This window comes from Colius striatus, chromosome 3 (assembly GCF_028858725.1).
Source record: "Colius striatus isolate bColStr4 chromosome 3, bColStr4.1.hap1, whole genome shotgun sequence".
In the NCBI taxonomy this organism is placed as follows: domain Eukaryota; kingdom Metazoa; phylum Chordata; class Aves; order Coliiformes; family Coliidae; genus Colius; species Colius striatus.
The window spans coordinates 17,240,505-17,258,443 of NC_084761.1; the positions used below are offsets into that span (position 1 = coordinate 17,240,505).

Sequence of the window (17,939 nt, forward strand, 5' to 3'; positions counted from 1 at the left end):
ACCAGCCCAGTCTGTGCTAAAGAAAGAGCAGAAAGGGATTTCCAAAGGATTTCAGGTCATACTTCAGTTATATAACTTTTCTTAGACTGGCCGGTTCTTCCGCCATTGATTTTCAAGAGCCATCCAATGCCAAAATGGGCCAACCCAGATAATTCTGGATTTACTTGGTTTACACTTTCAAATAACACAAATGCCTTTTGAAATGTCCCTCTGGTACCCAGTGCTGAATTCCCAGCAAGTCCTGCTTGTGCTGTCAGGTAGGGATGAAGCAAACCGAAGCACTCTGCTGTACAAAAACAGGATCCGTGCTACAGTTTGGAAAAGAAGAGCAGTCCAAGTGGGAGAGGGAAAGCCTCCACTACAGTCCAGACCAAACATGTGGTGAGCATCTGCCCCAGGGAAGCAATTGAAGCTCTCGTTTCTTTAATGTGGGCCAAACTCTTGGTCCTGCCTCTGCAGCTGCGGAGCACCTGACCTGGTGGGGTCACAGCAGAACTGCCACAGGCACAGGACTGTTGGGCTGTGGGTCCCTATCCTCAACTTGGAAGGCTGCTAAATAGGAAGCATTTACAGCCCAGAGGCACAGAGGGCCCAGAGTGAGACAAGGAACCTGAGTTTCATGAGGATGTGCTGCCCCGTGCAAAGCCAGCATGGTCCTGCTGTCTCTCCTATCCCTGCTCTGACCTACAGAGCTTGGGTGAGAACCACCTGTCACATTTTAGGGTCTGATTCTTGGGCTCTCAAGTTCATTGCTTGTGTAAAATCATCATCATTTCTGACACTACCCACGTCCCTGAGAGACGGGAACGATGATAAAAATAGTCAGAGTATACATCAGAGGCATTTTGCTCTGCAGTCTGGAAGAATCACCTTTTCCAGAGCGCAGCATGCCATCACAGGCTTTTAGCTTGGATCTAAGCTGCACATCAAGACACCTATCACACCTCTGAGAGGAGAGAGCTTGAGAAGCACTGCTGGCTCAGATACAACGGCTAGTGAGCTCTGACCTCTGTACTTTGTTCAAATTGCTTTAATCCCCTAGGAAACGGGCTGTCCAGCATTGACAGAGCCTGTCATAAGGAATATTCCTGGCACAAGGAATATTCTGAGCTCAAAGAAAGACAGTAACGCCGACGCTGTTTAATATGGCAGACTTTTAAAAGAGGACAAATACGCGCTGAAGCTTCATCCATTCCTACACCGTTTGCGAATTTCCTGTGACACTGGAATCATTGTTTTGCACTCATGCATGGAAACCAGATAGTACGGAATGTCCTTGAAAGACTATCAATTTCATGTGGTTTTTTTTCTTTCTATCCTCTAGCTTTGGTTTAAGATCCAGGCAGTAAGAGTTTCCACTTTCAGACTAACTATATCTCTAATTGCCAAACGCACCACGATGAACGTTTCTGACATAAACCATAACTTGCTGTCAGGCTGCAGATGCATTCAGCATTAGGCTTAATGTGACATAAACAACATGCACTCAAAAAAATCCTCCCTTAAAAATTTCTGAAGGAGAGAAGAGAGGAACCGCTGACAGTAAAATTAAGTCCCGGGTCTTAGGAAGCTCTCTCTCAGCAAAAATCAGGGAAGAGCCTGGTGCTGTGACATGGGAAGAGCCTGGGACTGCACACAGTGCTGGAAGAGTTACTGACCATGGGCTCCTCTGCTGTCCTCCTGAGGCAGATCTGCGGTCACAGACTCGCAGTCCCAGGAATGGTGGCCAGCACTGCCCTGGGCAGGGTCACTAATGCAGCCTGTGCACAGACTAACACGAGGTCTACAGGAAAGAAGAAACTAAGCAAATGAAGAAAGTGTTGCCTAAGGCAGCATAAGAGGAATGTGATACAGAAATACTGATGTTTGTTCCTGCCAATGACCTGGGTGAGATCGATTATGGAGCCACAGTGACGCCCTAAAATCTGCATCCCCTGCCTTCCTGTGCTGGCTGGTGCAGGTAGGTCATGGTAGAATCTACACACCCAACTGAACTGGCACCAGGATTCACTGGGGAGCCACCCAGAACTGAGCAGAGTCCTGGGCCAGCAGTACTCTCGTCTAGAAACATCCCTAGAAAAAGGACCTTGGACTTGCAGCTTGGCTGTATCCAGCAACAGACACAAGGACAGAAAGTGACAGTTGTTTGTGGTACATACGGTTTGATTTGTTGCCTCGGGACTCATACCCTCCTTCCTGACGGTGAGGTCGAAAGTATACTCCACATCTGCTTCTAATACAGCTTTGGAAATTGTGACAATTCCTTCCTTGGCACTGAAATTCAGAGAGCACCCTGCAGCCGAGCTCTGCTTACAAGGAGAAAAGAACTTTCAAACCCTCCTTGGTATGGATGCCCGTCAGGTTAGTCCACAGCCAAAACATTCAGGTCCACACAAAGCCACTGTTACAGATCTTACTGAGCAATGCCACCACTCAGGTGGGACAAACAGGGAGGTGTGTGGACAATAAAGCACCTTATCCCATCCTTCAGGTTAGTAAGCAGTACTTGGAATACTCCTGTATTTCATCTGAGCTTCAAATTCTTATTTTATAGCAATTAATTGAATATAAAATAGCTTATAAATATTGTCAAACAACACAAAAGCTCACACTGAAATGGAAAGTCTAATCCACACACACTCTGAATCTTTCTACATGGAGGTAAAGACAGGAATCAGTGACTCCAAAGTCTAACTTTGGCCCTGTTGAAATGAGAGACATTTAACTGCTACAGGGAGAGGGATCAGAGCCCTCAGCCCTGCGGGCTGCAATTGGCAGCTCTGGAACACCTTCAGGTCCTGGAACAGTGAACAGAGACCAAGTAGAAGGGAAGCAGCAATGTGAACACCTCGGCTTGCAGTGCCAACACTTCTGCAGTGTGCACAGCTCGTCACAGCAATTTTTGTACTTACATCCTGAGCTGGGAACTGGGAAACCTTTGCAGCCCTCCTTCCAGAGCAGCTTTGTTAAAGATGCTCACAAAAGCTTCCCCCAACAACACTTCAACCCAGACACTGACATGCAGTTGCAGAGCCGAAATGATCACTTTTTTTCTGGCTATGCAAAACTGCTCTTACCTTGGAGGAGGATGTACAAGACCAGTCATATAACAACGGAGTCTGTTCACCATCATCCAAGTTCGGGTCATAGGACTTCTCCCCATCCAAGACCAAGTCCTGAGTGTTGGACCATACACGATATGATCCCCCATCAATGATTGGCACTAGCTTACTCGGTATTACAGTTACATTGGCAAAGATGCTTTTGGACAGTGGGGTATCTCCAAAGGAGACAATAAAGACAAAGCAATAGTTCCCAACTTCCAGGGCAAGCTTCGGTATAACTAGCTGGGGCCTGTTCACATCAACGTTTGGCAGACGGATCCTGCTGGAGTCATCCAAGTTGATGCAGCTGGACGCTTGGTAGATCTCCCACAGGTGCTCAGTCTGGTACTTGATGCATCCTCGGAGGTCAATCTGTGCCTCCAGGTAGTTCCTCTGAGACCGCTTCATGACTACTTGAGGGGGCAAGGCTAACTCCACCTCTGGCTCCTCACACTCCAAGACTTTGACAGTTACAGTGAGGTGGGCTATGAAGAAGCTGATGAGATTGGTGGCATTCACCTCCACCAAGTAATCCCCAGGGCTCAGGTAAGAATAGTTGGCCACTGCAACCCTGGTTGTTTGAGTAGCAGAGCCATCCCCGAAAGTCCACAAGAACTCAACGGTCCTGCTGCTGGGCATCACCGCTGCTTCAAACAGTGCTGTCCTGTTGACAAAGGCATTGGAGGCAGTGAGGGACACTTGGATTATCGGGTCTTGGACCTGGATGGTTCTGGTGATATTGACACCTCCCAAGTCATTGAAGGCATTGAGGTGAATCTCAAGCAACCCTGCAGCTTCTGGAGTGTAGGAAACACTCTCTCCCGCCGCAGTGACCACAGATCGACCTCGTTCTTTCCACAGGGAGAACTGCCAGGAGAATGACACACGGGAGCCGCTCCCCACCTGGGCGCTGAAGCTCTTCTCCGTGCCCGTGGCTATGCCCTCCTCACAGCAGTTCAGGAGCCTGACACCATGGATGGCCTCCAGGACAGAGATGAGCACCTCAGCGTGTGCAATGCTGATTTGGTTCTGCACTGTCACGGTCACCAAATAATCACCGCTCTCAGTGAACTCATGTGTGTACTTGGACCCGTTGAGCACCACAGAGTAGTCGCCACTGATGCTCACCAAGTAACTTACAGAGGTACCTGACAACATCCTGATCACAAAAGTGACCTGTTCCCCCGGCTCCACCACCTTCTTGCTGGCAAGAACCTCCAGTCCTTGAATCCTGTCCAGCACTGAGATATTCCTGCTGGCCAGAGCCCAGCTGATGTCGTTCGATGCATTCAGATAGACTGTATAAAACCCTGCTGTGGGGAACGTGACTGCCACGGACTGGCCGGTCAATGTGCCATTTGGCACCTCCCAAAGCCATGTCACTTCGGTCCCTTTCTGCAGCTCCCCCTCAAAGACCACTGTGGAGCCTGATGAGACATATCTGCAGTCCAGTTCTGCAGTTCCTATACTCAGCCCCTCTATGACCTCCTCTACATAGACAGAGACTGTTGCATTGGTTGAATCCAGCTTGTTTTCTGCTTGAATGATGACCTCCGTCACTCCAGGGCTTTGGAAGGAGTATATAATAAAGGGATCAGAGGTAACATGAGAGAAACCATCCTCTAGGTACCACACATACGTGATGCCACTGCCACTAGTTATGGTGGTACTTATGTTAACAGAGGCATTAACAGCAATTGGGTTAGGGAATGCATAAGGCTTTAAAATACCAATACTTTCAATAAACTCCAGTGTCTTGTTAGCAGTTGCACATCCCAGCATATTAGTGGCTTTCAGATAGATAGTGTAGTTTCCAGCCTCTGGGATGCTCAAGGAGAAGGTTTTCCCAGTGGAGGTCTGCACAGCATTGCCATCCCTCTGGGCTACCCAGCTGTAAGAGATGTTTGTTCCCTCCCTCACCACTGCCTGCAAGTGGAGTGTTTTGTTGGTTGGGAAATACACGTCCTCCACCAGGTCACTGCTGGCCACCTGCAGGCCTTCGATCTGCTCCAGCACGTAGACATAGATGCTGTCCTGTAAGGAGCTGATCTTGTTCTCTGCTGTCACAATGACATTGAACGTGCCCACAGACCGGAAAGTGTAGGAAATTGTGGAGGAGCCTTGGATGGGAGTGCACCGATCACAGAGGATCCACGAGTAGCGGATGGCACTGCCAGATACAAGTGTGGCTACGAAGCTCACCGAACCGTTTAATGGCACCACCGTCCTGCTGGCATTGATGGTCAGCCCTTGGAGCCGACGCTTCACGGTGACATCGATGATGGTCTCATTAAAGCTGACATCATTCCGGCCCACCACACTAATAGTGTAATGGCCCGTGTTGTTGTAGGAGTGGGTAGCAATCTGCCCAGGCTGGGTAGTGCCATCCCCAAAGTCCCAACAATAACTCACTTTGGTTCCGTTCATGCTGGCAGAGAACAGGTAGATCTGGTTCAGCTCCAAAACGTCTGTCCCATTATACTCAATCTTTGCCACCCCAACTGGCTCCTGGACTTCCACAAACGCCGTGTCATTGTTGAACGAGACATTGTTGGAGACAGTCACGGTGACCAGGAAGACCCCTGTGTTCTTGTAGGTGTAGGTCACTTCAGTCCCACTTGACCTAGTTGACTCGTTGTTCCCGAAATCCCAGCGGTAGCGGTATTGGTAGAGGGGCACAGCGCTGACCTGGAAGCTGCTCTCCTCACCCAGCCTCACAAACTGCTTGGGAGGGAGAAGGGTGACATTGACTATCTCCGGCTCCACACAGACAGTGGTGAAATAGTGAGCCTTGTTAAACCTGCTTGAGAGAGTCAGGGAGAGGGGGAATGTCCCACTTCGGGTGAAGTTGTGCATCACCACAGGGTCCCCAATGATTGTGATGTTGGATGAGCCATCTCCAAAAGTCCAGTCAAAGATGTACTCCTCAGGATTCCCCGTCACATACGCAGTGAGCTGCACATCTGGGTGCTCAGGGATGCAGGAAGCAGGCTCTATTTTGAGTACTTCCAGGACAAAGACACGAACAGGCACGGTTTGGGAGACAGAGTTCACAGGATTGACAGCTGTCACGTTCACGGTGCAGTTGATGTCCTTTACGTACACATGTTCTACCACTGGCACCTGACTCCTCAGCACCGTCCCGTCCCCCATGTCAAATATCCAGGTGATGCTGTCCCCAGTCTGCACTGAAGCATTGAGGGTCACAGATGCTCCCAGCTCTGTTGCCTCATCTGCAGAAACACGGAGCCCAGTTATCTCTTCAAACACTTGGTAGCACTCCACTGTCCTCACACTGCTTATAGTATTGTTTGCTGTGAGGGTGATGTTGTATACCCCTCTCCTGGGGTAGCTGTACGTCACTGTGGGCTGGGTCTCTGTGAACAGTGAGGACCCATCCCCAAAGTCCCAAGTGTACACGACGCCGTAAGGAGACGGCAATGGGCTGGCTCTGAAGGTGACCGGACGGCTCACAACTAAAACATTCTCCTCTGCTTCCACCTTCACATCAATCAGAGAGCTGTGGACGTGAACTGGGGTGAAGTGGGTGAGGTTCTCAAACTGGTTTGAGACAAGAACCACCAAGGCATATTCACCTGCATTGGAAGAGAGCACAAAAAAGAGACCAGTGGTAAGGATATGCACGTGCAACAGCTTCCTCAGTGCTGCAGCAGGGCTGTGTGATGGGGCTGCAGGGAGATACAGCTCAGGCACTGCTGGGCTTCCCTCCCCTGGTCCACAACAAGCAGGAGTGTGAGGACCAGACACCAAGATGCCACTCCAACAGAGACAGAGAAAATACACTTTTCTGTTCACTCATCAGTCAGACCCCCTGTCCTTCTGCCTGTAGCAGCGTACCTTACCCCCCATCCTCCACTCATCTATATGCTGAGACCGCCCAAAGCTGTGTGTGGTGGGCCTGCTTCTTACAGCGTGGACAAACTCCACCTAGGAACAAACTTACAGAGGACGGCAATGGTTGGAGACTTCCAGTCATTCTGTCTGTTTGCACAGGAAGGAGGCAATGGCATTCAAGCCATTGTTTTACAGGAAGGTGCCTCATAGCCACCACAAAGCAGAAATGCCTGAGCCCCTTCTTCCTCAAAAAATACATCTGGAGCATACCTGGGTCTTGATAGACGTGTGAAACATTGTGCTCAATTACAACCTCATGGACACTGGGATCAGGAACAAGGAAAGACTTGTTGTAGGGAGGCTTGAACAGGTATGTCTCCTGGATGCCATCTCCAAAATCCCACCTGCAGAAACATGCAAACCACGTTACACTGCACAAAAGGAGACTCATGGAAATCCCAGAGGAACCCTGGCATGGTGCAGGGCCACCTTCAGGTTCAGGGTTGGGGTTTCCAGAAGAAACACAGGAAGCATAATGCCAAGCATCAAAGCTGTAGCTGTGCCCAATGATGCAGAACTGTCATTGTGAGAGGGGTACAGAAGAGGAAGAGCCCAATAATCAAAGCAACATTGCAATCCTTTAAAAGAAAAGTATTTCAGCCTGAACTATAGGTCCCAGCCAGTGTGACTGAAACACACTTTGCAGGGATTCCAAATTAACTAGACAGCAGCTGAGAAATGGGCCATTTGGGCCATCAGCTGGCCCTGGGAAGAGAAACAGTGCGGGCAAGACTGGTAAGCTATGCAGAGCAAGATCCTAAGTTTGGGCAACTTGCAAAGGACTCACAGGAACTTAGCATCCACAGCTGAATCAACCTGAACTCTTGCTGTAAGCTCCACGGTCTTGTTCTGAGGGAGGACTGGCAGGACACCCAACACAGTCAGGTTCTTCATCTTATTCCTCATCTCCACTGTGACATTGTAATTGACCGTAAAGTTACTGACGTGGTTGGAGGCGGTGAGCTGGGAAGGACAGTGGGACAAAGAATGCATTTGGGATCACCTTGCCATGCTGCCCTCTCCTCAGAACAGGGCTTCACTGTGCTGAAAAGGTCCCAGGCAGGCAAGGAGGTTAGGTCAGAGCAGAGAAGCCTGTGGGACACTGAGGCAGAGGCAATAGCCTGAATGGCATTGGAAAGCAGCAAAGATTGGAAGGTCACCTACCTGGTGAAGGCACCTCTTGCTGGAACTACCACATCTCCCCCACTAAAATCAGTCCAAGGAAAGACTGGTTCTACAGCAAGAGGGCAAGGAGAAGAGCTTGTCATCCTGAGACTCCTCTGGCTCAGAGCTTGCCAGTTACCCTTTTGCCTGCTTCAGTGTGCTCCACGCAGTCTCCAACTGCTGAGCCCAGCCACTTGCTGATACCAAGGGGACAACAGTCACCCAGTTTCCTGAAGACAGTGGCAGATGAGTGACTCCAAGCACAGAGAGTGGGGGTGGGAGAGACTCATCAAATCAAGAAGGTCAAGTGTAGCTTCAGCACTCTGGGTTTAGTGGGTACAGAGAGGGAAAGCAAAGCTGGACAGAGGAGGAAAAGGGAGGCAAGAGACTGAAGAGACAGAAGTAGAGATGGACCCTCAAGATTATCTAGGCATGTAACGCTGCCATAGCAGCTAATGACAACGCATCTTGCCATCTCCTCACCTGCAGGAGAGCTGAGCTGCTGACAGAAGAGATCCTGTAAACCCAATTGAATAGACCTCTCATCACAACAGATAAAATAAGTTTGTGTCTAGGCTTCCGTAGCTCTATTACACTGAACCCAGTGGGCCTCAGCCTAATGCCACCCTGTCAACTCTGCAAGTAAAAGCAACCCAGCAAATTAGTGCTATTCAGCACAGTGCTGCACCAAGCAAATTAGCACAAGCATGCCCTCAGAGTTAGGGCTGGTGGCTCTTCAGGAAGCAAGCAGTTACCCTGCAAATGGATCAGGCAGCTCGGAGACAGAGCAGGACTCTGCACAGCACTACGGTGCATGAAATAGAAAAACATTCTGGCCAGAGATAAACTCCTGTTTCACAACAGACATCTCCCTCTGCTCAGACTCTCCGCCCTATCCTTCTTCTGGGGTCATGACTAAACTCAGTGCTCCAGTCTGCACCAGTAGAAAGAGAAGAGGACAGAGACCAGAAGAGCTTGTGGCAGAAGCTCTGTCCTGCCTGTGGAAGTCTTAACATTTGCACTCTGCCTCTGCCTGGTTCTAAATCCACATCTCCTGCCTGCCAAAGCAGCATCTGGTACCCTGCAATGGGGCTCCCTGCCTCATTCCTGTGGGGCAGAAGAACAGACACTCCATGAACATAAAACATGGAGAAAAGAGGAGAAAGCAAAGACGAGGAAGACAGCAAAGTCAGATGTAATGGAAGAACAGGAAGAAACTTACTATTTGCATTTGCAAGAGCATCTCAATGAGAAATAGCAGATAAGCTCATCTGGAGCACAGTGAAAACCTCCCCTACTCAACTCTGCTTCTCCTCTCCCTGTTGCTTTCCCTGCTTAGTTTGTGGGATGAGATGGAAACCCAGGACTGAAATGGTATCATGGGAAAGGCCTTGGCTTACCGAAAGCTTGTACACAGCTGGGCTTTGGTAGATAACGTTGAAGACAACATTGTAAAAAGTGAAAGATGGCTTATCATCTACTGTCCATCGGAAAGTCACATCTGACCCAGCTTCCATCACAGGCACGTAGCTCTGAAAGGTATGAGGACATTTCATACTAGTGTAAGGGAAAAGCATGCACAGCACTTCCCAGGAGATCTCCAGTTGAACTGGAGTAGCGCCAGACTGAGAGGCATCACACACCTGTACGACAGCATCCTGAGAGCATGACACAGAGGTGATGGTGGCTTTGTGGCCAGTCGAGAAATGCAGATCCCAACTCCACAAATCACAAGCAGAATGGGGAGCAGAACCCATCCTGCCTGTTTCCACACCCAAGTATTCTGCTCTCGGGATCAGGTCTCTTTCTTTATGGCTAAAAAACTTACCAATATCTTTGCAGAAACAACTCAGCTTTAGCTACAACTGTAAGCTGAGCCTCTGACCTTCATCCCTTGATGGTGCCTGACCCAAAAGTTAAAAGGGTTGACATGCTCTGGACAGGGTAGGTTCCCTTCTCACTCCTACTGTGCCTCCTGAGCAGACCATGGTATCCAAGAAGGGTGAGACCAACAGGCATTGCAGGTGCAGGGTTCTGCCATAAGCAGCCAGCAGTTGAACAGAGCGCTTCATAGATCCCAATGGGCAGTTACTGAACAGGTTCCTAAGGCTGGGCTGTAGCTTTTGGGACAGGGCATTTGAAAAAAAAAATGACTGCAAACACCACAATAACTCCAAGACTTTGACAAACGGATGAACCATTTTTATAGCTTCGGTCAGCTGATGTCAGGATTTAGCAGAGCCGATCTAAACACCTTGACAAGTTATAAGAAGGTAAATACTGGCCTTTCATAATGCCTTTGGTTTTCTGTAGAACTGGAAAGCCAGTATCCCGCTTTCAGGAGGTGCTGCCTTATTTCTGAGGGAATCAAACTGACTGTACAGCTGAGCTGCCTTCCTGCTGGAGAGCACCAGTGCTTTCTGCCACATGCTTGTGTCTGCAGCCGCGCTGTCTGCATGGCCTGGAGCTGGCGCTTAGCAGCAAGCAGTGCTACACCTGACCTGACCCCTGTGGAGCTCAGCCCCAGCCCTCCTCAGGAGCCAAACCCACACCACCAGCAGGAAAGGCTAAAAACGCTGCTGACCAATCAGGATCAGCAGCAATCACTCACCACTCGTGTATTTAGCAGGACTCTGCTCTCAGGGTCAGGGGTGGCCCGCAGCCCGCGGATGGGCTCCTCCACTTTCACTGTGATGGTGATGTTCTGGGAGCTCACGGAGTTCTCTGCAACAAGCACGTGGGTGCTTACTCCCTCCCTGAGGCCGCTCAGGCTGACCACAGCGAACCAGGTGTCGTTGGTCTCCCGGGCACAGTGAGCTGTCAGCGGTGCAAAAGCGGCTGGGCAGGAGCCCTCGAAGGGGAAGGTGCGGTTGTCCCCCAGCCAGCTGGCTGTCGCGTTCACCCCCGACGAGAGTTTGACGAGCAGGGTGGTGTGGTTGGAGGGCAGGTAGACCCTGCTGCCCTGAGGAGGGGGGTGGATGACACGCAGGCCTGACACCCGGGAAGCCACCTGGAAGCTGCAGGACAGGTTGGCGCTGAAGACTCCGCTGTCCACGCTGGCTCTGACCGTGTAGCGACCGGGATGCTCCAGCCCCGCGTTGTGGGGGCTGATCAGCGGGACCAGCTGCTCCTCTGCATAGCGAACTCGGAGGTGACACACAGTGCTGTTTCTCCAGGTGACACCAACGGAGCCATCCAACAGGCCAAGTGCCAACTCTGAAGAGTCTGTGCTTAAGACGCTGGTTCTGTAAGGGGATGTGGTACTCGGCCGGCACTGCAGGAGCAGCCCCAAGGCTGCGTTGTGCTGGATACTGAAGACATCCTCAGCCCTGACAAAAATATTTTCTTTTCTAAATGTGACCTGCAAAGAGAGGTGACATTTTTGGATTAATGCCTCAAGTTAAGAGCACTATGCACCCAACCCTTGCCTGGGCAAGACAGCTGGATTTACTGCTAAATTGAAAACCAACTGAAAAGCTGAAGGTCCAAACACAACTTGGGGAGACATTTCACCACTCCACTGTCCTTGGCCATTCCGAATCAAACGTGATGACACAGAGGTCAGCTTTACTCTCCATCTCCGATGCAGAAGTGCAATGGGAATAGCCCGGGAAATCTGCACAGCCTTTTGACCAACTGTGCTACTGCACCAGGTTACTGCAGGGAGTCCATGGCTTAGAGCAGGGAACACAGAGAGCAGTGGTATGTGTGACAGTGGACAAGTCATTCCATTTGAAGGGACTTCAGTATCTCCCATCTGCCAATGGGGAAGGTTCCTTATTTCCCCAAAGCACTCAAGAGAAACCAGCCCCACTTACTCACAGCAGCTAATAAACACTGACCAGATAGTGGGAAGAAGGACCAGCTGGTACTGTAAAGTGAAATTCCTTGATGAGTTCATAGCTGAGATGGCTTTCATTGTGCTGAAGGGAAATGGGGGTACGGCTGCTGGCAAGAGAACTGTTGGCACACTCGGTCGCATTGCAGCAGTTGTTTAGTGGCGAGCACAGATTAGTCAAATGACACCACTGGAAACCAGGAGGACATTCAACTAATGTCCAGTTCCCATCATCCTGAGCAGCGAAGAATAGTTCTGTAGCATTTCTTCCCTCCTGGTAGTCTAGAAGAAGAGAAAGAGAATGTAACAATGACCATTCTGACAAGTAACATTCCTAGTACGCTTCTCCTTTGCTCTAAATTCACCATTTTTCCACTTGGACTGATGATAGCTCGACTCTTAGTAAAAGGTGCAACTGCAACACATCCTGGTGTGACATAAGGCAAGTGCCTGTTTGATCAGAAATTTTCACAAAGGCACAAAGATCATAAAAAACAAAGTTAGTCACTCTTCCAGTGAAAATGTACCAATTTGCAACCTAAAGGAGATCTGCGTTCAAGAGAGAAAACAAGTCCAAGCAAAATCAGAGCTGGCTTTGATACTGAAAACACATTAAGCAACTTTTCTTCAGTTAATGTTTCCATGTCTAAGTATCAGCTTTTCAGTGCTAAAATATCCTTTTGTAACCAGACAACTCTATGGCTACAGCAAACACTCTGTTGAAAAATTAATTGTTGCCAGAACTGTGACTATTGAGCTGTTGTACAAGAAATAAAAGGCTGAATATTTCAACCATCAGGAAGAAATAAGCCCAGGAAAATGTTCTTCCTTGTTAACCTGTGGGGCCAGATGGACCAGAACACATTCCCATTTCACATGTCATATCTTCCCAAAGTTCACTTCTAAATATGTTCATTACATGCACATTTTCTTCATGCATTGAGGTAGGTTTCTCCCTCTATTAATTTCTCCAGGACAACCACTTCTCCAAGACAACCACAGGCTATCCAACCATACCTGCTGATTTCGTGTCTTAGTCTCCTCAAAAAATAGACCCAAGTCTCCGAGACTTTAAGGCTTCAAAGCTTCTGCTTTGAAGACAAGTGCCACAAAAAGGCCACACACACTCAGTTTGAAAGGGCCCTGAGGGCGTCAGCTCCAACAATTCCACAAGTGTCAGGAGGAGATGCCTCACCTTCTTCATCTATCCGTCTATGCACCTGGAACCTCACTTGGACAGGTTGATGCAGTTCCTGTGTCACAAACTCCAGGGCACTCAAATACCCCTCATGCCTGAAGGCCAGCTCAGGGAACACCATCACCTGCAAAACAAACACAGGTCTCACCTGTCTGCCTCTCCCTGGGCTCCCTCCGCAGCAGCAGGGTGAGCAAACCCTCCTTACCTCCACAGCTCGCCATGGAGCTGACAGCCCATTATCCTCTGTCACATTCTTCACAGCCTCATGTGTGTCAAATGCAGGGTCTCCCACAAAGAAGTTTTCAGCATTTAAGAGAACTCCTGTTTACAAAGGAAATATTTGAAACAACGCCCATGAGACTCAGCAAGGCCTGAAGCCATTCCTCTCACCCTGCTCACGCTTGCTCACACCACACAGCAAAGCTGTAGCAGGGCTTGGACCACTCAGGAGTCTGCAACTCCAGCTTTACTGCAATCTTTACTGCTGCAATTCTGTACTTTCCCCTTTTTTACAGGTGATCTGATTTCCTTCTCACCCTGCACAAGTAATGTTTGCATTTGCAACTCTCAGTAATTTTGAATTCTTGGAACTCTGCAAACACTCCTCCTTTCCAACACCTCATGATTTGCTCTGAATTTTTGAGCCTGAGGTACACTCCCCATCCCCCCCCATCCCCCTGGAAATGTGGCCAGGACTAGCTGGTTTCCACCAGTGGCAAACACCTCTGTTGTTTCACAAACAGCTCTGGCTCTGAGGACTGAGGCCAACCAGTTGATGCAGTCAGGGCCACAGGGTTCTTGTCCTAGCCGTGGCTCTTCCTTCGTAAGATTTAGGTAACAAAATCTCACATATTTCATGTCCTTTCTGCTTCTCCTTCTTATTCCCTACACCGCTTTGGGGTATTTAAGAAGCTGCATACACACAAACCTGCACAGCACATGCCACATAAAAGCTCACCTAATGATCTCCAAGATCTTGTATACAATCTTTTAAGTCTCAAGACTCCCAACATCTCAGAAACTACAAGATACCACAGAGGGACAGCAAGAGCCACCAAAGCAGCACCATGACCTCAGACCCCGGCCCCGGCAGCAGCACAGACCACTCAGAAAGAAAAGCTATTTCCAAAGCTCTGCCTCAAAGCTTCACTGCACTCTCTACTGCTATTGATGGCGAAGATTGAAGTGGGGCAAATTCTCTCCTCTGCACTGAGGCCAGATGTCTGAAAGTTTATCATTCAGGACTATTGTGGTTACTGCTAGTCCCACTCAATCTGGGGTGATGTTCTGGATGCCCCTCTCCATACAGCCCTGTTTCTCCTTGGCACGTGCTGGTGAGCAGGACACCTGCCTGCCTATGATGCCAGCAGGCAGGGGAGAGCAGCAGGGCCCACCTTTGGGCTTGTACTCGCAGACGTAGCTGTGCTTGGCCATGCACAGGTCTGTGTTACACTGGCCCGTTGGGCCCATCCGGACACAGTGGTCAGCATTTGACGGATGGGGTTCTCCTGGCAGCCAGTTCTGACAGCTCTCCAGATTAAATCCTTCACCTCTTTGCTGTGCTCCAGTGCTTGCAAAATCATTGAATCCAATCCAGACATCAAGGCTCCTTAAAAAAAAAACAAAACAAAACACAACAAAAAGGAGGGGGCAGGGATTTCAGAAAATCATGAGTATTAGAAAGAGATGCTACCTGTGGTTCCCTGACAATAATAATCTTAACAACAGCTTCACCCAGGTGTCATAGGCTGCATTAAACTAAGCCTTTTACTTACTAAAGGATTTCAGTATCCATTCTACCATCAGAATCTGGCTCTTCAAAAACAGCTCCTTCATGACACATCAATTCTGCTATCTACCAGCCCTTCAAATCTCTAAGGGCTACAGAAAGCCACCTGACCTTTGACAAACTGAGGGGACACCTGAGCCAAAAGGACACAAGAGAGAATCAACACCAGGGCAATACATAGTGTGGTGGAGCAGGGAGTGAGAAGCTGCTCAGGGGACCACTGTGTCCCACCAAGTCAGACCCTTGATGGTCACTGCCAAACAACTTATGTCAACCAGCCCCAAAACGCAGTACTCTCACTCAGGTTACAGGAGGATGCAGTTCAAGGCTCTGTCAGCACGTGCAGCTCATGGCATCCCTTTAATCACTGATTCATACCAAGTGCAACTGGTACAGCACAAAGATATCAGAGAGTTTAACAAAACACAGACAGGAGATGACACTGGCTAGAGAGGGGAACCAAGAGGTTTTATTACTTTCAGGAGTTCCCAGCACTCCTTCCAACTGCACATCTTCTGATTCTCCAGGTCTGAGTTGCTTCCTGCACATTGCTATGCTCACTGGTATCACCATGATGTCTGTCCTTCCCTCCCAGCAGCACAGAGAGCTGGAAGGGCCGAGACCAGCTCTCCCACAGTGGAGCAGACCTCACACAACACAGGGAACTGGGATTATCTGCGAACAGTGGGGTACCAGCAGGTTGAGGTGAACCTCAGACCCCTCCTAGTCTGTTCCAATGGCCTGCTCGTGCTGCAGCCTCAGAGACTCTCATAGGCACTTTTAAGCCCATGTTGAGTCATGACTGAAGAGGAATGGTGCAGTCATACAGAAATGTCTAAAAAAGCTCCATCTTTTAGAAAGCTTTTACTTTATTTCTGCAGACCTGTGGAATTGACCACTAGACAATTTTCCACTGCCAATGGAAGTGGCACCAGTGTAGGATCAAACCTCATACAGAGCCAGGTACAGGAGCCCCTGATCATCAACTCCTCAGCCACTGCTGAAAGGCTGCAGCCACGAGGTCCAAAGCCACCGGCCAGAGAGGCCAAAGCACTGCAGGCAGATGAACCCCACATACACAAGGAACTGCCAGGATCATTTTAGGAAGATGAAATGTCCCTTCCATACTTGGAAACTGGCTGAATCCCAGCAGAGAATCTGGTGGAAAGTGCTGAGCGGTTTTTCATAGCCACAAACCGCCTGGACAACTGTTTCTAATCGCACCCAGCAGAAAGTGAGGCATTTGTTCCACATTAACTTCAGGGTGAGGGGGAACAGCCTCATCAAAGCCCCCAGTTCCTTCTCCACGCACCCTCCTGCAGGTTGCACTCAGCTCTGCTTTGGCCTTGCCCCTCTGTGCCCGTGTGCTCCCGGGGTGGTGCAACTGCTGTGCAAAAAGCAGAGCAGGGAGATGACTGGTGTCTCTCTGCCACCAGGCTCCCGCCAGATGAAATGATTCATGAGGTCATGTTGAAAAACGACGACAAAAATAACTGTTCCGTGAATCAGGAGTTTTCATTGCAAATAAGATTAAAAAACAAATAACTGCTGTGCTCTGCTCCCGAACCACTGGCAGGGGATTAGGGGGAACGGGCTGGAAACTGCCTGTTTGCTGCCATCAGTAAAACTCAATAGAGATTTTCCTTTTCTAATTCCAGCTATGATCTAACTGCAAGTCATCAAAAAGAAAAAAGAAAAAGGCTGGCTGGCTTCCCACCCCTGCCCCACTGCCTGGCCTGTTACTTTGCAGAGAGGATTAAGAGGGCTCTAGACATCCTTTTTTGAAGCAAGATGTGAGCATCCCTCTGCCTCTGAGGAAGAACCAAGCCACCTGGCCCAGGGCAGCAGGAGCAGAATGACGCCTGAGGAGGTGTGGGAGGGGAGAGAGGCTCCCTGTGCTGCCTCAGAAGGGAAAACAGGGTCCCCTGGAAGGGGGGTGGCAGCACTCTGCTTCGGGAGGCATGGAGGGGCCCAGCTCAGTGCCTGCTGCTCCTGGAGAGGCCATCAAACAGGAGCAAAGGAGAAGAGAGTGGTCCTCGCTGCTGCACACTCTAATGGGAAACAGATTTCTGCTGCTGTCATTTTCCCACAAGAAACTATGGAGGCTGCGTGTTCCAAAAACCTGCGGCTCCGCTGATTTGTCTTTTATCGCCAGGGAAATCGCATCCTGGAACTGCCTCATTCGTGTTTATCTGAATGGATTAAAATAAATACATGAAATAAAGGGGGCTGGGGACAAGAGCAACGTGGGGCAGCAGCTGGGGAACAGCTTGGGCGGCTCGTTCCCGTCGGAGGTCTCATGATTTCCTTGCAGTGCAGTCCATCAAAAGCCCTGCACGCAATGCCTGATAACTCAGCACCAAGTGACCAGGCCCTAACCCACGGGAAGGGACAGATTCCTCTTCCCCAGAGCAGAGACCACATGTTTGCAATCTCAGGATAAATCCCAGTGTGAAGGGAACAGGGCAAGGATACAAGTTTGGGGGAAAAGGGCTGTCAGATCTTCAGCAGGACCGTTCAAAGCCTACGTCACCAGCAGCTGCTCCCTTCGCATGTGCTTTCTGGGCCGTGCTAAGAGGCCATCTCCAACATCTGCATCTGGGAGCACTGACAAGAGCTGTCAGGCCCCTGAAAGCTCTCCTGGTTGTCCTCCTCCCCCGCAAGACGGCGGGTTGCAGAAAGGGCACTTGGAAGGGCGGATTTAATCAAAGGCTGACACGTTCAGTGGACTCTGTTTATAAAGCCCAAGTCCTGAGGTGGAACAGATGCTGCTGGAGCCTGATACTCGGAGAGGAGCACTACTTCTTCTCAGGAGGTGAAAATAGAGGGGAAGGGTTTTGGGCTTCAGGCTGTAGCAATGTCTGGGTCATGTGGGATCGCAGGTGGGAGGCAGGATTGCAGCACTGGCTTGGGCTCTGCTGGAGCAGCTGC

At 49.8% G+C, this 17,939-nt stretch overlaps 1 protein-coding gene across 2 annotated transcripts in view; it reads right to left on the reverse strand.

Moving 5' to 3' along the window:
- The window catches only part of PKD1 (polycystin 1, transient receptor potential channel interacting), a 96,994-nt gene that overhangs the window by 32,253 nt on the left and 46,802 nt on the right, over nt 1-17,939 (reverse strand). Inside the window, exons 7-16 of one of the 2 annotated variants that reach the window (XM_061994319.1) lie at nt 14,614-14,828; nt 13,425-13,540; nt 13,217-13,343; nt 12,026-12,303; nt 10,795-11,544; nt 9,584-9,715; nt 7,807-7,982; nt 7,230-7,363; nt 3,078-6,700; nt 2,160-2,306 (exon numbers count right to left, since the gene is read on the reverse strand). In XM_061994319.1, coding sequence (XP_061850303.1) covers nt 2,160-2,306; nt 3,078-6,700; nt 7,230-7,363; nt 7,807-7,982; nt 9,584-9,715; nt 10,795-11,544; nt 12,026-12,303; nt 13,217-13,343; nt 13,425-13,540; nt 14,614-14,828 — 5,698 coding nt within the window. Of the gene's footprint in view, nt 1-2,159; nt 2,310-3,077; nt 6,701-7,229; nt 7,364-7,806; nt 7,983-9,583; nt 9,716-10,794; nt 11,545-12,025; nt 12,304-13,216; nt 13,344-13,424; nt 13,541-14,613; nt 14,829-17,939 lie in introns of both variants that reach the window. The other variant, XM_061994318.1, reaches the window with a different exon arrangement.